Source organism: Myotis lucifugus, unplaced genomic scaffold (assembly GCF_000147115.1).
Source record: "Myotis lucifugus unplaced genomic scaffold, Myoluc2.0 scaffold_17, whole genome shotgun sequence".
Lineage (NCBI taxonomy): Eukaryota > Metazoa > Chordata > Mammalia > Chiroptera > Vespertilionidae > Myotis > Myotis lucifugus.
The window spans coordinates 12402565-12422999 of NW_005871065.1; the positions used below are offsets into that span (position 1 = coordinate 12402565).

General features: G+C 36.9%; 2 protein-coding genes across 6 annotated transcripts in view; one reads left to right on the forward strand and one right to left on the reverse strand.

Annotated features, from left to right (window-relative positions):
• The first annotated feature begins 7 nt into the window (after window positions 1-7).
• The window catches only part of SDCBP (syndecan binding protein), a 28347-nt gene continuing 7919 nt past the window's right edge, over window positions 8-20435 (forward strand). Inside the window, exons 1-4 of one of the 5 annotated variants that reach the window (XM_006085300.3) lie at window positions 8-124; window positions 13907-13972; window positions 18292-18370; window positions 19619-19728. In XM_006085300.3, the coding sequence (XP_006085362.1) occupies window positions 13922-13972; window positions 18292-18370; window positions 19619-19728 (240 nt within the window). In that variant the 5' untranslated portion in view covers window positions 8-124; window positions 13907-13921. Of the gene's footprint in view, window positions 125-3049; window positions 3125-13906; window positions 13973-18291; window positions 18371-19618; window positions 19729-20435 lie in introns of those variants that run through there. The other 4 variants (XM_006085303.3, XM_023750989.1, XM_023750990.1 and 1 more) reach the window with 4 other exon arrangements.
• Window positions 18446-20435, reverse strand: part of NSMAF (neutral sphingomyelinase activation associated factor) — a 42231-nt gene continuing 40241 nt past the window's right edge. Inside the window, exon 31 of the transcript XR_002828359.1 lies at window positions 18446-18839. The gene's annotated coding sequence lies outside the window, so the exon portion shown is untranslated. The remainder of the gene's footprint in view (window positions 18840-20435) is intronic.

The following is a 20435-nucleotide window of genomic DNA, read 5'->3' on the forward strand; positions in this document are numbered from 1 at the left end:
GGGCGGCGCCGTGACGCGCCTCGGGGCGGTCCTCCGGCGCGCGCGCGTTTTCTCCCCTCGGCTGGGGAAGTCGGTGCTAGTGACCGGAGGCAGCGGCGGCGGCGAGCGGTTCCCTGCGGCCTCGGTAAGCAGTCCTGGCGGGGAAGGAGGGACGCTCACGCCGCGTCCCGGGCGCGGGGACGTGGGGACCCCGGGTCACTTAGCGGAGACTGTCCGGGTCGCAACGGTTTTCGGGAGGCGGCGGCGGCGACGCCCTCGCCGCGCTGCGCTCCGCGCCCTCTGTGCGCTCAGCCGGCCCGGGCGGAGGGGAAGTTTGCGCGCACCGCCTGCCCGCGTCCCTGCCGGTTCCGGGGTCCCAACCCGGCCGGGCGGGGGGCCGGGGCCGGGGACCGAGCTGCAGCTCGGGGACTGTCTTATTCCGGTCCCTTTCGACCCTTTTTGTTCCTGTCGGAGGAGGACGAGGCGCGGGCCTGCTTCCTCGGGAGCCCGCGGGCCTGGGGGCTGAGCCTTCTCACCTCCGCGGGGCTGGTCGCGGCGCCGGACGGGAGGAGGGGTGTTTGCCGAGGGCGCAGCCCCGATGGGGGGCGGGGGAGGCGGTGCTGGAAGAAAGGGAGCCGGGTTCCAGCCGGGTGTGTTCCGGGATGTGTCCCCGAGGTCTGACTCAGAGCCTTCGGGCAGGATTTCCTGGTGAGAAGGGACCTTTCCCTTTCGCGCAGTGGGGTTATTTAATCCCGAGTCTCCTATGTGCGCCGGCTTTATGAAAGGTGTTTCTCGGTTTCTCCGCCTGGATGCATTACCCGCACACACAGTCACTGCCGCTTTTCCATTATGCAAGCCCATCACTTAGAAAGTCCGTTTGGTTTACCACACTCTCAGCATTCACTTGCTTCAAAGAAAACACACACAATTGGTTAAAAAGGAAAATGACATTGAAAAACAGCTGCAGTCGGTTCGCTTTATCTCAAATATGCAGACGTGATTCATTTAAACTCAAATTTGTCTTTAGTTTTTATTTGCTGTTGTGGGTAGACAGTAAAAAACGTGTTTTGTTTTTTAATTTTATTGTCTCTGCTACCAGCTTAGTTCTGTAAATCACTTTCCTCGTGGTGGATAGGATACATCAACTGACTTGTGCCACAAAATAAAAATAAGGAAGTGGAACGTCTTTTTAAAGGTTCAGGAAATAGGCACTGCATTTACTTAAGTATAACTTAGGCAACATTCATTTTTAGTTATGTTTGTGCATTATAAGGATGTAAAAAAACCATGACCCAAAGAGGGAGAATTTCCTAATAGTTGGCTAAGTACACTGAAATGTGTACTGTTAAATTAAAAAGAAAAAAACCACTTCCTTAACCGGAACATGACTCAACTATTTTTTTCCCTGTTTTCGCCAGATTTAGGTACCTTTTTAAGGTAGTACATGCCAAGAGTTTAAAAAAAAAAAAGATTCCCCCAAACAACTTTTAAAAATACTTCCTACACCCGGTAATAGTTATATTAGTACGTTTTAATTTCTAATTGCTGCAAATATTTTTTGTTCAATTCGTTTTTGAGGAGGTAAGCAACAACGTGACTGAAAGTTAAGCAATAAAGTTAAGCAATGGTATATAGTCTCCCATTTAGGTTCCCCAGCCAACCATAATTCCTTTCTGTAGGAGCCAACCGTTTTTGCATTTTTAGGTATTTATTCGGGGATATTTTGTACCTATATAAGCAAGCATCAATGTATTTCCACCCCTTCCATTTCATTCCATTTTTTGTTATTGTGGCAAAATACATTGTAACGTAAAGATAACCATTTTTAAGAGTACAGTTCAATGGTATTAAATACATTGATACCAGGTAACTATCACCACCACCATCCATCCCCAGAACTTCTTCACCTTGATAATTGAAGCTCTATACCCATGAAACTAATTTCCCATTCCCCCAGCCCCGACATCAGCCATTCTACTTTGTGTCCTTATGATTTTGACTAAGCACCTCATATAAGTGGAGTCGTAGAGTATTTGTCTTTTTGTGATGTCTTCTTTCATTTAGATGTCCTCAAGGTTCATCCATGTTGTAGCATATTGCAGAATTTCCTTCCCTTTTAGGGTTGACTAATATTTTATTGTACATATATGCCACATTATGCTTATCCGTTCATCCTTCCATGGACACTTGGGTTACTTGTAAGTGTGAGCAATTGTGAATATTGCTGCTATGAACATAGGTGTACAAGTAATCCCTCAGACCCAGATTTCAGTTCTTGCAGGTATATACCCAAAAGTGGAATTGCTGGATTACATGATAATTCTATTTTTGTTTGAGGAACTGTCAAATCGTTTTCTATAGCAGCTGTAGCAATTTATACTCCCACCAACGTTGCATTTCCATAGTGATTGGTGATGTTGAGTATCTTCAGATGCTTATTCGTCACTTCTGTATCTTCTTGGGAGAAATGTGTATTCGACTTTTTTGCCAATTTTGTTTTTTTGTTGACTTTTAGAAGTTCTCCAGATATCCTGGATATTAATCCCTTATCATATATATGATTTGCAAATATTTTCTCCCATTCTGTGGATTGCCATTTTACTCTGTTGTTAGTGCCTTCTGCTGCACAAAATGGAAAATTTTTCATGAAGCCCAATATGTCTCCTTTTTCTTTGATTACCTATGCTTTTGGTGTCATATCCAATAAATCATTGTGAATCTTTTGTCCTATGTTATCTTCTAAGAGTTTTATTGTTTTAGGTCTTATATTTAGGTTCTTGATCCATTCTGAGTTAGTTTTTTTTATATGGTGTTAGGTAAGGATCCACCTTCATTGTATTGAAAGTGTCCTAGGTGTACCGGTTAATAATGGCGGATTTTGTAATCAAAGAAAACACGATAATTTCAAGAGAAAAATCAAAAGTGCTTTATTCAAAGTAATGTGCATTGCTAGCTACACATTTCCCCCATCTTTCAGGTAATTTGTGGATACTGTCCCAATAGAACTTTTCTTGTTTTGAGGCAAACCATTCGGAGACCAAATTTTCCACTTCTTCATACGTTTTGAAGTGCTGCTCAGAAGTGCCTGTGCCATCTATCGGAACAAGTGCTAATCTGAAGGAGTAAGGTCTGGTGAATACGGCAGGTGGGTTAATACTTCCCAGGCAAGACCTTTTAATGTGTCTTTAACTAGTTTTGAAGTGTGTGATGGTGCATTATCATGAAGCAAAATTACTTTGCCGTGTCTTCTGGCACATGCTGGTCGTTTCACGATCAAAGCTGGTTCAAATTGATTATTTGTTGTCGGTAGCGATCAGTATTAACGGTTTCACCTGGTTTTAGAAACTCATAATACACCACACCTTCCTGATCCCACCAAACGCAGAGCATTGTCTTCTTTCCGAAGCGATTTGGCCTTGCAGTCGATGTTGATGGTTGACCTGGATCAATTCATGATTTTGTGCATTTGGGATTCTCAAAATAAATCCACTTTTCATCGCCAGTCACAATTTGATACAAAGAAGACTTTCTTTTGTGCTGTTGAAGCAGCATTTTACTGATAACTTTTTGGTTTTCCTTTTGTCTTTTGTTCAGTTGATGTGGCACCCATTTTCCTTCCTTTAAAATCGTTCCCATTGCCCTAACCGGTTTGACTCAGTGGATAGAGAGCGTCGGCCTGTGGACTCAAGGGTCCCAGGTTCGATTCCGGTCAAGGGCATGTACCTTGGTTGCGGGCACATACCCAGTGGGGAGTGTGCAGGAGGCAGCTGATCGATGTTTCTAACTCTCTCCCTTCCTCTCTGTAAAAAATCAATAAAATGTATTTTAAAAAAATCTTTCCCATTGCTTGTAAATGATTGGAAATTGTTTGCTGAGCAACGTTTAATCTTTCTGCAAGTTGTTTTTGAGTTTGACACGCATCTTCATCCAGTAATGCTTGTAATTGTTGGTCTTCAAATTTTTCGGTTGACCTGGATGTCCTTTGTCTTTCACATTGAAATCACCACTTTTAAAGCGTTTAAACCAGCGTTCACAAGTATCTTAAGATGGAGCATGTTCACCATAAGCTTCCCGAAGTATACGATAACTTTTTCTTCAAAATAAAGTAATGAATTAAAACTTCCCTCAAATGCTCTTTTTTTTTGGCACAAAATTCGACATTTTTAAGCGTAAAAATATCTATGGTGTTAACACCTTCAGCAAATTTGACATGAAGTTTTGTAGCTTGCTGTCAATATAGCAAAATAGCATACATGTCAACATATGTGTAACTCCATCTATTGAAAAAAATCCTCATTATTAACCGGTACACCTGGTATATCCAGTTTTTCCAGCATCATTTGTTGTAAAGTCTTGTCTTTTTCTCATTGAATGGTCTTGACACCTTTGTCAAAAATCAATTCACCGAATATCTGAGGGCTTATCTCTAGGCTCTCTAGTCTCTTCCATTGGTGTATTTGTCTTTATGCCAATATGTACCATACTGTTTTTATTATTGTAGTTTTATAGTATATTATGAAATCAGGAAGTGTGATCCTCCAGTGTTGTTATTTTTCAACATTGTTTTGGGGATTTGGGGTACCCTAAAATTTCATATGATTTTGGCTTTTATTTCTGAAAAAAAAGTCACGGAGATTTTTATAAAGATTGCATTGAATCTGTGGATCATTTAGGCTAGTGTTGATATTTTAACAATACCAAGCCTTAATCGATGAACATGGGATGTGCTTCCATTTATTTATATCTTCTTTAATTTTTTTCAGCATTGCTTTGCAGATTTCATTGTACAGTTCTTTCACCTCTTTAATTAAATTAATTCCTAAGTATTTTATTTTTTGATGCTCTTGTAAATGGAATTGTTTTTGTAATTTCCTTTTTAGATAGCTCATTGTTTATGTATAGAAATGCAACTGGTGTGTGTGTGTGTAGTCCAGGGTTTTTTATACCTTAAACATAGAAGATCGTATCATCTGTAAACAGATAATTTTTACTTCTTTTCCAATGTGGATGCCTTTATTTCTTATTTCTTTTTCTTGCCTAATTGCTGTGTCTAGAACTCTGTTGAATCTAAGTATTTTATTTTTGATGCTATTGTAAATGGAATTGTTTTTGTAATTTTTAGATTGCTTATTGTTTATGTGCATTGACTATATCCAGCTGAGTTTGTTTATTCTAACAGGTGTGTGTGTGTGTGTGTGTGTGTGTGTGTGTGTGTGTAATCCAGGGTTTTCTATACCCTAACATAGATGATCATATCATCTGTAAACAGATAATTTACTTCTTTTCCAATGTGCATGCCTTTCTTTTTTCCTTTTCTTTCTTTTCTTGTCTAATTGCTGTGGCTAGAACTCTGTTGAATAGAAGTCGTGAAAGTGTGCCTCCTTGCCTTGTTCCTGATCTTAAAAGTATTCAGCCTTTCACCATTGAGTGTGGTTTGCTTTGGATTTTTCATATATGGCTTTTATTATGTGGAAGTAATTTCCCTCTATTTCCATTTTGTTGAGTGTTTTTATTATAAAAGATTGTTGAGTTTTATCAAATGCTATTTCTGCATCAATTGAAATGATCATGTGGTTTTCCCCCCATCCTTTTGTTGATATGACATACTATTTTGATCATCTCACATGTTGAACGATCCTGCTCTTACAGGAATAAATCCTACTTGCTAAAGATATATAGCTGTGTAATTCTTTTAACGAGCTGTTGAATTCTGTTTGCTAATATTTTGTTAAGGGTTTTTTGCATCAATGTTCACAAGGAATTTTGTAGTATTCTTACAGTACCTTTGTTCTAGCCTTGATATCAAGGTAATGCTATCTTCGTAGAGTGAGTTAGGACATGTTCCCTCCTCTTCATTTTTTTAGCAAAATTTTGAGAAGGATTGATATTAACTCTTTTAAATGTTTAGTAGAATTCATCAGTGAAGCCATCGGGTCCAAGGCTTTTCTTTGTTGGGAGATTGTGATACTGACTCCATCTGTTCACTAGTTATAGGTCTATTCAGATTTTATGTTTGTGATTTAGTCTTGGTAGGTTTTGTTTCTAGGAATTTGTCCATTTAGGTTATGTGGTTTTGGGGGCATATAGTTGTTCATAGTACTCTCTAGTAATCCTGATTTCTATAGAGTCCATTTAAATTTACCACTTTCATTTCCAGTTTTAGTATTTGAGTTTTCTCTGTTTATTTCTTAGTCCATCTAGATAAAGTTTATCAATTTCGTTAATTTTTTTTAAAGAACCAACTTTGGTTTCATCAATTTTCTCAATTCTCTATTTCATTTATCTTTGTTTTAATCTTATTTCCTTCTGCTAGCTTTGGGTTTAGTTGGTACTCTTTTTCTAGTTTCTTAACACAATTGTTCGCATATTTATAGTACAGTGCTGTAAATCATGCTTTTCTCTCCAGTTAATGATAATATATTGAACCTCTTTCAATATAGTGTATATAGAACTTCCTCTTCTATTTCTTGTGTCCTGCTATTACAGTCAGTGCTTCAGTGAATAAACTTCAACATATGTCACTTTATGTGCAAATATATTTGTAGACTAAAGACCTGAAGTGATATTGCTGGATTGGAGGGTATTTGCATTTATAATTTTGGTAGATGTTGCAATGTCTCTTTCTATGAAAATTATACTAGTTTGCACTTTCATGCGTAATGTGTGAGTGTTTCTTAAAGCCTTATTATCAGAGAATGTTGTCAAACTGGATTTTTGCCAGTTCAGTAGGTGTGAAATAGAATCTTTTAGATAAAATGAAATTCTTCTTAGAGTAGATTTTATATGACATATTAAAAGGAAGAGTTCCACTGTTCTTCCATGAAATATGTGTCAGTCTGGGAACTATTTTGACTAGTGCCCAGGCAATTCTGATCTGATGCTTAGACACATTTAATAAACATTGCTCTAGATGACCGTTTAGGACTTTATCGAAGTATACATGTTCTTTGACACTATATATGAGCCATCTGAATGCTTATTAATTCTCAATACATTAGAAAACACAGCCATCACTGTTTACCATTGTGGTCCATTGAACATTTAAAAAAATACTTTAGGCCATTTTATGAATAATTTTGCAGAAGTGAAAATAAAGGGATAGTAAAAAAAAAAAAATTAGTAATAGTCTGAACATAAGAAACCCAGATTTTTATTATAAACTAGAGGCCGGGCACGAAATTCATGCACTCGGGAGGGGGGTCCCTCAGCCTGGCCTGCACCCTCTTGCAGTCCGGGAGCCCTCGGGGGATGTTCGATTGCCACGGAGGCAGGAGAGGCTCCTGCCACTGCCGTTGCGCTCGCCAGCCGTGAGCCTGGTTTCTGGCTGAGCAGCACTCCCCTTGTGGGAGCGCACTGACCACCAGGAGGCAGCTCCTGCATTGAGCGTCTGCCCCCAGTCATTCTGCTGTTGGATCAATTTGCATATTAGCCTTTTATTATATAGGATTTTTCTGGTTTTGAAGGTATCTCTAGCTGAAATGGGTGACGTCTTTTGAGTACAACTAATTGCTCAACTGTCATGAGTGAATTTGGAGCATATACATCTTATAAATACTATTCTACATACATCTCTAATATGTTCTAGCTTATATTACTTTTGGTTCTTTATGTACTCAGTTGTCAAAATAATATACTAATTCTAGATTTCAAATAAATCTCTAATAGGTTCTGACATTACTATCTGGTAATTTTTCTACTTGAATTGTCAAAATGCAGTACTTTTGCAAACTTTAATGGCACATGATTTTATTGAGAGCATGATCATGTTGTGTGTTCTATATTTGCAAGTAATTTTTATTTATACTTTTTATCAACATCAATTAGAATAATAAGTGCAATATGTTTTTAAGAATATCTCTACTGTTTTCTTTTACTCACCTTGTTTGAACATCGCCTTCATTTGGCCACTTATAAATCATATCATGTAAATTTTGCTGTACAAATATAAAAGATTGAAAAGATTGAAGAAGATTGAAGAAGAAAAATTACCAGATAGTAATGTCAGAACCTATTAGAGATTTATCCTTTTGTTACCCTACTGCTTCCTTGCTGGCCTTGCCCTGGCAACATCTGACACCTTTCATGTGTCAGGTGACCTCCAGGTTCTTGACTCATGCAGGAAAAATTTTAAGACACAACTCTAGGTGAAAGTGAGAGTAAGTTTATTAAGACCTAGCTCAGTGAGGTAAAGGAATGGTCCCTGGGAACAGGATTAGGGGGTAACTCCAGCACAAGCTGCCACTGTCTATTTCTTCCCTGGGTGCAAGCTTCATGGGGATTCTTAGAGCTTAGCTTAGCATAGAAATAGCAGAGGGGGTGAGGCTGTGCTCAAAGAAGATAGTGCACTGTCTTTCTTAGACGTGTGGGTTTCTATAGGCAGGAATATTATGGGAGGTCCCAGGAGAGGATCTCAACAGAATGTTCATTAGATTTCCTGATGTGCAGGTTAGTCTGCTGATGTATAAAAATGAGCATATAGTGGGATCAGGGGCCATTCTCTGGTTGGTTTTACCTCTATCTAATTGTGTGTTTTTGTTGTTGTTGTTATCTATCTTTCTGACTAAGGTTATTTAAATCACTGGCGCTTAGATATCTTTGGTTTAGGAGAATAGATTTAGACCTCCTGCTCTTAGATATCTTTGGTTAGGGGGGATGTAGTTTTCTGATTTATCAGCCAACTGTTAATTGCTCAGCCTCAGTTTTCTCATTCCACTTGCCCGGGAACATTCCGAGTTTCTTACTAACCTGTCCCACTTTAAGTAAAACAGATCCCAGGGACTTGTTTCAGAATATTGCATGATAAAGTCATTCCTTCTGAATCACTGTCTGAATGAAAAATCGTATTTCTTTTATTAATTAAAGCTATATTGTTTATGTAATGATTCTTAAGTTTGAGGAATTTCAATTTTAGGCTTTCGCCACATGGAAACTCATATTTTTATATTTATATGATTATTTTTCTCATAAGAGTCTAGAATATATCTCCTTGTCTCTTTGTGTTCATCTTCTGACTTGTCTAATAAATGTCTTCCTCTTTCAGTTTTCTCACTGCCATCTTGGGTGAAAAATTCTAAATTCTCTGCTGTGTTCAGTGAATACTTTTTAGAAAAAAAAACAGCTACAAACATGGTATCTCTACATTTTACCTTCTTGGAAGAGGAGGCAGTACTTTGGGCAATACAAACTGAAGGGTGACTGTTTTAGGACCTTAAGATGGTTTTATGGTTGTACTTTAGGTTACTACCCCGGTATGCATTTCCATGATTTCCTATGCAAATTAAAAAGATTTTGTACCGTTTTATTTTTGCACTAATTGAAGCTAATAGGTTACTCCTATGTTTAAATAGGGAATAATTTGACATCCTGGATTCCTGTGAAAATGATTTATGGGAATAGAATGTTTAAGCACTTTGCTGTTAGGAGTTAAAGCAATTAGCTTATAGAAGATTTTTTTTAAAAAAGCAAGTGTGTCCTAACTTTTCTACCTTACAGAAAAGATTTGTTGATTTACTAGGTCAAACTTTAAGCTGAGACACTGGAAAGCAAATTAAGTTGGTGGCAGAGCTGGGGCTAGAACTTGGGCTGTTAAAAATTTTCCTTTATTTTTGAAATTCAGGAATATTTGACTCATATTAGTTTCAGGTGTACAACACAGTGGCTCAATATTTGCATTACCACAGTAGGTCTTGATAACATCTATCACTGCACATAATTACAAATTTTTTCTTGTGATGAGAACTTTTAAGATGCACTCTTTTAGCAACTTTAAATATACAGTACAGTATTAACTATAGTCATCATGCCATATATTACATCTCCAGTACTTATTTATCTTATAACTGGAATTTTATACCTTTTGACCCCTTTCACCCATTTTGTCCATTCCTTACCCCTGTCTCTGGCAACCACCAGTGTATTTATAAGTTTAGTTTTGTTGTTGTTGTTTATTTTTCACATATAAGTGAGATTATATAGTATTCGTCTTCATGTGACTTATTTCACTTAACATAATGCCTTTGGGACCACATGAAGCATAACATCTGCATCATCAGGGTATAAGAAGAGAGAGAAGAGAAGAAGGGATTATGAACCTATTTGAAGAAATAATGACTGAAAACTTCCCTAACCTTGTGACTTCACACAAGTCCAGGAAGCACAGAGAGTCCCAAATAAAGTGAACCCAAAGAGGGCCATAGCAAGATATATCATAATTAAAATGGCAAAGGTTAAAGTCAAAGAGAGAATCTTAACAGCAAGATAAAGACAGTTACTTACCTTCAAGGGAGCTCCCATTACTGTCAGCTGATTTCTCAACAGAAACATTTCAGGCCAGAAGGGATTGCAATGAAATATTTAAAGTGATGAAAAGCAAGTACCTGCAACCAAGACTACTTTAGTCAGCAAGGCTATCATTTAAAATTGATGGAGAAATTAAGAGCTTTCCAGACAAGAGAAAGCTAAAGTAGTTTGTTACTACCAAACTGGTATTGCAGGAAATGTTAAAAGGTCTTCAAGAAGGAGAAGAGGATTAGTTAAAAGATATAAAAGTACATACCTATCAGTAATCTCTTCAAGTGTAAATGGCTTAAATGCTCCAATCAAAAGACTTGGATGGTTAAGAAAACAAGACCTATATATATGATGTGGACAAGAGACATACCTCAGAATGAAAGATACACTCAGACTTAAAGGTATGAAGAAAGTTACTTTATGCTAACGAAATGGGGAAAAAAAGCTGGGGTAGCAGTTCTTATATCAGACAAAATAGACTTTAAAACAAAGGCTATGGTAAGAGACAAAGAATGACAGTACCTAATGATAGATATAACCCCTGTAAACATTTCTTTACCCAATATAGAAGCACCTAAATATGTAAAGCAAATCTGGATGGACATAAAAGGAAATATTTACAGTAATCAGTTACACTAGGGCATTTTAACACCCCATTGACATCAATGGGTAGATCTTCCAGCCAGACTATCAAGGACAAGGAAATGGTGGTCTTAAATGATACACTAGATCAGATTGATTTAATTGATATCTTTAGAGCATTTCATTCCAAAGCAGCAAAATATACATTCTTTTCAAGGGCATATGGAACATTTTCTAAGACAGATGATATGATAGGACCCAAAACAAATTAGAATAAATTTAAGAAATTTATTCTAATCAAGCATCTTCTCTGACCATAATGGTATGAAATTAGAAATTGATCACAAGAGAAATACTGAAAAACACAAAGACATGGAGGCTAAATAATATGTTACTAAATAATGAATGGGTTAACAGTGAGATCAAGGAAGAAGTCAAATGATACCTGGAAACAAATGAAAATGAGAATACAACAACCCCAAATCTGTGGGACACAGTGAAAGCAGTCCTGGGAAGGAAATGGATAGCATTACAGGCCTATCTTAAGAAACAAGAAAAACCTCAAACTAACTTGGCATTTCAAGGAACTAGAAAAAGAACAGCAACCAAAACCCAAAGTGAGTAGAAAAAAGGAAATAATAAAGATCAGAACAAAAATAAGTGAAATGGGGTCTATAAAACAATACAAAGGATTGGTGAAACCAAGAGCTGGTTCTTAGAAAAGATAATGTTGACAAACCTTTTTTTTTTAAATATATTTTTTATTGATTTCAGAGAGGAAGGGAGAGAGAGAAACATCAGTGTTGAGAGAGAATCATTGATTGTTTGCCTCCTACACGCCCCCTACTGGGGATTGAGCCTACAACCTGGGCATGTGCCCTTGACCGGAATCGAACCCAGGGCCCTTCAATCCACAGGCTAATGCTCTGTTCACTGAGCCAAACCGGCTAGGGCAATGTTGACAAACCTTTAATCAGACTTATCAAGAAAGAAAAGAGAGAGGACCAAAATAAAATCAGAAATGAAAGAATAGAATAAGAGACACCAAAGAAATATAAAGGATTGCAAGAAAATATTACAAACTATATGCTAATGAATTTGACAATTTGGACTAAATGGATAAATTCCTAGAAACATAGTCTTCCAAAACTGAATCAGAAAGAAACAGAAAATATGAGTAGACAGATTTCAATTACTGAAATTGAAGCAGTAATAAAAAAAACTCCCAACAAATTAAAGTCCTAGACCAGAATGGTTCACACGTGAATTTTACCAAACATTCAAAGAATTAACACCTATCCTCAAACTATTCAAAAAAAATTCAAGAGAAAGGAAGACTCCCAAGTTCATTTTATGAGGCCAATATTATCTTAATTATAAAACCAGATAAAGACACTACAAAGGAAGAAAATTATAGGCCAATATCCCTGATGAACATAGATGCAAAAGTCTCAACAAAATATTAACAAACCAGATCCAGCAATACATAAACAACAAAAATCTGAAATACCCATTTCTCTTCTTGGCTTGAGTGTGTTGGTATGTGAGTTATCTCAGAGTTGGTCAGATAACTTCAGTTAATATTTGGAAAAAAAAAAGCTTGTATGGGAGAAAATTTAGAATAATTACTCAAGTTGTTTTTTTTTTTTAATATTATTGATTTCAGACAGGAAGGGAGAGGGAGAGAGATAGAAACATCGATGATGAGAGGGAATCATTGATTGGCTGCCTCCTGCACCTGCCACACTGGGGATCGAGCCTGCAACCCAGGCATGTGCCCTGACCGGGAATTGAACCATGACCTCCTGGTTTATAATCGATGCTCAACCACTGAGCCGCGGCAGCAGCCGGGCTACTCATTGAGTTTTGAAATGAACCACTCATACAGTTCATTTCTTACAAGTAAAATGTAATCTTTTAGGTTACATTTAGGTTACTGGCAGAACTAAAAATAGAAATAGTATTAGATTACCAGCAGGTACTGAAGGAGCCTGGCTGGAAAAAAATCTCTTTCTCCTCCAGTGTACCTTCAGTTCTCTACTGACAATGCTGCCAGTTGGGAAAAGAGCAATATGTAAAGGGCCCATCTCCATTTCCACAGAGCAGCCAGTAATGGGTGGATGTGGATATAAAGGTAATAAACTGGTAACCGGATCAAGAACCTATGTTAAACCCTATACAGTTTAGGATATATTGTTATATTGGGTTTAAAGAAAGTGCCAGGCATTCATCTCAAAATAGCTAAACAGAATTTTAAAGTATATATCCTTGTAATACTTTTAAAAAATGTTTTATACTACTACAAAAAACAATTCATGGTGACTAAAAAAAAATTGAATAATTAGAAATATTTAAAATGTAAAAATTTACCTCTTATTCTTCAGGTCCTTACTCTCCATTTTGTTCATGTCTTCTGAAGATAAAACTATTATTAATAGTTGGTGTGCAGTGTATTTTCTATATGCAGTTAGTTGACCGTTGATCAATAAGGGTGTTAGGCTCACGGACCACTCTTGCAGAAGAAATCTGAATATAACTTAAGTCGGCCCTCCCCATATTCAGTTTCCAAACTGCAAATAGAAATACAAATTGACCTTGAGAGGTCAACTGTACATATTTTTGTATATTGGGGTGGGCAAAAGTAGGTTTACAGTTCTATTAATACAATAATTAATAAATAATAAAAGAATAAACTGTTTTGTGTATTCACAGCTGTAAACCTTTTGCCCACCCCTGTATATATGTATTTTCCCCTTGTGATAGAGGCTTTATAGATAGGTAAGCTAGATAAATCACATAACCCTTCTTTCTGATTTTCCAAACTTTTTAAATGAAGGACTTTTATTTGAAGGGAAGTTTAAAGTCTCTGGATATAGTTTGATAGTAGTGGTAAAGGAGGGAGAGGAGGTTTGGTAGCCATTAATCAGTAAGCAGTTTTTATATAGCCTGGATGTTCATATTTTCCCATATTTTATGTGTATTTTGCTAGTTACGGGTACTATTTAAGTTTTGGTGAGAATTAAATTATATAAATTTTTCTTTGTTTTTTCCTTAGAAAAATCCTGCAAAAATGTCTCTGTACCCATCTCTTGAGGATCTGAAGGTAGACAAAGTAATTCAGGTACGTTTAAGTTGTTTTAAGTGCTTTTTCCCATATATTACATCATGCATTTTAGTTGCAGGTAAGGCAGAGCAAGAAATTTGAATAGATGTATTTGTTCATGTTCATGAATCATATACTTTTTTCAGTTTATTAATTGCAGACTACATAGTTATAGAAACACTAGCTATTCCTTTTTATTTTGTTAATGGGCATGGGATATTATTTCTTTAAAGCTGGACTTAAAACTACTCACTGATAGGTATATTTTATGACTAAAATTTAAATACAGCATACATAAGTTGGTAAGATACACTCCAATTTTTTGATGTAGTTTTGGTTAAAATTTGAATGTTGGGATCTTCAGCTTTGATCAATCTTTAAAATAATTCTCTTCTCTCTGAAGTTAAAAATTACAGAAATAGTGAAGTATACATGCTGCTTATAGAAGAATAGTGATGTAAAAGCACAAGGAAAGTGTTGCGATCTATATCCTTTTAGATGTAGGCAGCAGACATTTCACACGTTCAAGCTCTAAATAACTGTTAGAGATTACAGTATTATCTCATTAAGTCAGAACTTTCTGTGATCCTTCATGTAAGTATTAGCTCTGGAGGCACGTTTCTACTTAAGAAAGTTTGGGGATCAAGTCTTTCTATTTGTAAATTTTTATTATGCTTTTTTTAACGGGTGAGTCTATCTTGATTCCTGTTTACTTTCAATTTTATATCTTACAAACTTAGAATTTTTTCAGCTATTGTTTATTATTTTGACAAGATAACTCTAACTCCTGTTGTACTTTATTTCTAAAATCTTTTTAATACCATATTCTTTCTGAATTGTTTGGTACTTCAAAGCTTCTTATTACTCTAAAGATTATTTTACTTGAGACCTTGATCTCAGTTTATGTGAAGTGAGATTTACTTAATTAGTTAATGAGCATAAAAATTTTATTTCAAACTTGTGGGAAGTCTTAAGCAACTTGAAGAATACAAGTGTTTTTAGACAAACTGTTAGCCTTTTAAGAGCGAAAAACCTTGGCAGTAATAGTAACAAATATGTGGCTGAATTATTAACCTTGTAGTAATGTAATGTAATTAAATGTGGTGGGGAGGTCAGTGAACATATTTTTCATCATAGATCTATGGATATTAAAGTATGGTTTGTAAAATCTCTCAAATCCATTGTTCAGCTGCCAAGGCTTTGATGCCTCAGTTTTAAGTGGCATGTTTAGTCATCTTAAATGCTCTATCATTTCTTTCTTCCTTTTTTGTTGGTGTTTTTCTCATGTGGTTTTTATTTCCACAAAGTTCATCTGAACACACACATTTTCTTTTTGAAAAGTCCTTATCTGAAATATTTAGCCTTCAAAGAATAACAGGGAAGCCAGTAATGACATCAGCATTAAGTGATAAGGATTTGCAGATGGATTGGAAAGAATCTGTTTTCTTCCTTTCTGTTCCATTTTATTGAACTATAAATTAACCATAGTTGACTTTGAGCAGAGGTTTTTTATTTTGAAAAGAGCAGAAAAAGAAGGAAAGAGTTCATATTGACAAATGTTAGAAGGCTATAGTCTACATTAGGCTGACCTACATTAAGCAGCAAATTCTGTGGCTATTTCCATTAGAAGACCTTTTATGTTTCCAGCAAAAACTGCTTAGAGATAAAATAATGAGTAAAGAGGGAGACATATAGTTGTTGTTTTTTAATTCTCACTGGATTTAAAAGTATTCTTAACTACTAAAGTCTTGGGCAGTTTTAGTGTGTGTGTGTGTGTGTGTGTGTGTGTGTGTGTGTGTATAGCTCTTTTTACACAGTAATTCATACTTAGGTTTATTTTTGTTCTTGAGATGCCCCTGCAGAGGTATTTATTTTCTAATCCTCTAGCCTTTTACACCACAGCAAAGCTAAAATGCAGCTGTAAACTGGCAGTTCATATATAGTAAACTATTCTTACAATAGCCATTAGTCTGTGTCTTTCCACATCATGTAATTCCTGAACTTCTCTATTCATTACAAATTCTTAACAGGAGCCTGTGGTTGCTGGACCTATATAAAATAAACTGTTAAGAAACAATGACACAGAGATCCAGTACTTAGTTTTCTAATGCAGTGAGCAGAGGGGACAATGACAATGGTAGCTTACAAGCATGGTCTGTCCACATGCTTTCTGTAATGACAGAAACAACATGCCCCAGCAGGAACTGTGCTCGTTGGGGGCGCCCCCTTTTAAATAGTTTGAGATTTCAAATGAGTGTAAAAACAGTTTGTACATTTAAAGACTCATAGTCCTTAGGCTCTTGTACCATCTTTCTTTTATTATACCAGATGACATAATCATATTTGGTTGCAGAGAACTTTCTATATACGGGATGGGGCAAAAATAGGTTTACAATTGTGAGTACACAAAACAGTTTATTCTTGTATTATTAATTACTGTATTTTCCATATGAACTGTAAACCTACTTTTGCCACACCCTACATATTCTTATTTCAGTATTCCTTAGGAGTAGTAGCAATGAATGAAAAAATAGAAAATAACCAATCTAAAAAGGAATAATTTTTTTAAAAAATATTTTTATTGATTTCAGAGAGGAAGGGAGAGGGAGAGTGGGAGAGAGAGAGAGAGAGAAATATGAATGATGAGAGAGAATCATTGATCGACTGCCTCCTGCATTCCCTACACTGGGGATTGAGGCTGCAACCCAGGCATGTGCCCTGACTGGGAATGGAACCATGACCTCCTGGTTCATAAGTCGACACTCAGCCAGTGAGCCGTGCTGGCCAGGCTATCTTGTCATTTTTTGTGTCAGTGATAAAGTACATGTTTTGCATACTTTGTAATATTTTTGTATTTAGTATAGTGTAGCCACTTGTTATACTTGCTAAAATGAAGATAAAGTTTATTTCAGTAGAAAATGCCACAATAAATATTAGCAACTTAATATTTAAACTAAATATTTAAATATGTAGGTATTTTTCTGATATGACTTTTATATGAATACTAGAGGCCCGGTGCATGAAATTTGTGCACTGAGTGGCGTGGGTGGGTGGGGGGGTGTTGTGTGTCCCTTAGCCCTGCCTGCACCCTCTCCAATCTGGGATCCCTCTCACAATCCGGGACTGCTGGCTCCCAACTGCTTGCCTGCCTGATTGCCCCTAACCGCTTCTGCCTGCCAGCCTGATCGACACCTAACTGCTCTCCTGCCAGCCCGATCGCCCCCAACTGCCCTCCCCTGCCGGCCATCTTGTGGCTGTGGGTGCTGCCATCTGTGAGGGTGGGGAAGTCAATTAGCATATTCCCTCCTTATTGGCTGTGGGCACCGCCATCTTTGCGATAGCATGAGTGTCAATTAGCATATTCCCTCTTTATTAAATAGGATGATTGAGCTTTTTTTCTTATGCAGATAAAATATTTTAAAATTCTTAAAAGAGCCAAAACCGGTTTGGCTCAGTGGATAGAGCGTCGGCCTGTGGACTGAAAGGTCCCAGGTTTGATCCCTGTCAAGGGCATGTACCTGGGTTGCGGGCACATTCCCAGTGGATGTGCAGGAGGCAGCTGATCGATGTTTCTCTCTCATCGATGTTTCTAACTCTATCTCTCTCCCTTCCTCTCTGTAAAAATCATAAATATATATATATATATATATATATATATATATATATATATATAAAAACTGCTTTTAAAAAAATTCTTAAAAGAACAATAAAAATATAAAATGGGTGGTCATGCATTTTTAAAATATTACTATATTAATTTGCTACATCAAACTATATGGAATGATGCTTAGTCAAGTTTTTTATGATAGTGGTACATATTTAGAATATGAAAAATATTTTTATAGATTTTCTTTGAAAAACGTATTATGAAATGTTTGAAACTAAACTTTCTTGAGTACAACTTTAATGTTTTAGTTTCTTTTTGGGAATAATGAGTTAAACTTATAAATAAGAACTAGAAGCCCGATGCATGAAATTCGTGCGGGGGGGGGGGGGGGGGGGGGTCCCTCAGCTTGGCCTGCGCCCTCTTGTAATTCTGATCCCTTGCTCCTAACCACCCGCCTGCTCGCACCTTACCACTTGGCTCTCTGCTCCTTACCACCGCCGCTGCGCTCACCAGCTGTGAGCCTGGTTTCTGGCTGAGCAGTGCTCCCGCTGTGGGAGCGCATTGACCACCAGGGGGCAGCTCCTGCATTGAGCGTATGCTCCCTGGTGGTAAGTGCGCATCATAGCGACCGGTTTGTTCTGGTTGTTCTGCTGTAAGGGTCGCTGGGCTTTTATACATATAGATTTTAAGTACATATATGACATTGTTAGAATTTTCTTTTCTTTTTCAGGCTCAAAGTGCCTTTTCTGCAAACCCTGCCAACCCAGCAATTTTGTCTGAAGCATCTGCTCCCATCTCTCAAGATGGAAGTAGGTTTATACTTTGGATTCATTCTCCTTAAGCAGAAATTTTTAAGCCTTCTTTCTTTGAAATAAGAAATACAAGATTTAAAAATTTTTATTTAGCATAAAATTGGTGGTTATAGCTTTAGTAGTAAGAAGAAAAAAATGTTTATTTCAAAGCCTAAACCTTTAATCAAGAAAGTGAACTATGAATATGAAGATGTGTTTTATGGCTTCATGAAATTAAGTTAATTAAATTTTAACCCTCATAAGTTCATAACTTGAGATTGATGCATTTATGTGGACTGTGCCCATATTGCTGCTCTTAAACTGTCTTCTGTCTTGGGGGTGGAGGGGTGCTGTGAAATGTCCAATTGCCTTGCCTCCCTTTGGGGGTTGAGGGGCTTTCCCAACCCCTAGAATCTCTACTCAGTCTCCATATCCTTCTCTTTGGTCCCCTTTCCTTCTAATTTCGTGGGGATTCAGGAGAGAACCCCTAAATATGACAAGATACAAAAGGAGTGTTAAGTACATATTTGTGGCCTCATAATATTTATAACTTTGTTTCTTTTAGAAAATCCATTTTATTAAGTTACAAATAAATCATGTACAAAGGATCTTTTGGAAATAGTACCTACCTCTACTACCAAGTTAAATACTGTTAATATTTAAATATACTGTTTCCAAGATTTTATTGGAATGTGATTTTTTTTAATTGATTTTTTTTTTACAGAGAGGGAGAGAGAGAGAGAGAGTTAGAAACATCAATGAGAGAGAAACATCGATCAGCTGCCTCCTGCACGCCCCCTACTGGTGATGTGCCCGCAACTAAGGTACATGCCCTTGACCAGAATCGAACCTGGGACCCTTCAGTCCGGAGGCCGATGCTCTATCCACTGAGCCAAACCGGTTAGGGCGTGGTTAATATTCTTAAAATGCTATGACACTAAATCAATTTAAAACGTTCGATTTTATTTTAATTGAATTATTTCATAGCCATGTTTATTAAATGAGTTATAAAGTAACTGCCTCGACAAGTAGACATTTTGCTCAGTTATTCTCCACTGGAGAATCAGTGGTTGTTCACAGAATTGCTAATCAAATGTTTATTTTAAGAAAAAGGAAAGGTAAGATAATTTATTTGGAAAAATTATTTCTACTCTTAGGAATTTTTAGAAGCCCAAGATTATTAACATAAGTAGAAGCCCATTCTAACAGTTTTCATTTTGAATATTCTAATGTTTTTTTCTTTATTCACTCATTTATTTATATTAGATCTCTATCCTAAATTGTATCCGGAGCTTTCTCACTACATGGGCCTCAGTTTAAATGGAGAAGAAATAGAGGCAAATATGGCCATGGTCTCTGGAGCACCAACTCAGGGGGTATGTATAGTGAACTAATTTTGAATTGTATAAAATCACACTCTATGCATAAATATAAGCTCTCATCTTTGTGGTTAACTCACAGATTTATAACTTTAACATTGACCTCTCTTCTCAGAAATTTTAGACTCCCTTCTGAATATTCTAAGTAGTCCATTTCCTTTGTGCTCTTCCCACTTTTCTAATTTATTAGGAGTTAAACAAGCAGGTGCCTTGACTAGTCCATTCTCCTTTGTCTTCTGCATGTTTCTTATGTTAATTTTATCCATTCCAGTCCTACTATAACTGTATTCAGAGCTTCTATACTATACTTCTACCCTAGATTATTATAGTAGCCTCTTACATCTTCTCTAGCAACTTCTTATAACAAACAGTACTAAGCTGCTGCTCGAGTAATCATTATGAAGTACAGGTCTATCCTATTTGTTTGCTCACAATTAAATACCTGATATTTATTTATCAAATATTTATTGCAAACTTGCTTATATCAGTTAGGGTGCATTTGTAGAAACAAATCACAGTAGATATTTTATCAGCGATAATTTAAGAAATTAGACAAAGAGGTTGAAGCATGGAAAAAAGCAAAAATGGAATATCATTATAATTGCGGAAAGTCGTTCCACCTCCTAGGATTGGGGTAGCATAGGGAAGAGGTTGGAGTTAGCAGAACCTAGAAGCCTGTGGGAAGAAGAGCTCCAGGGAGCTGG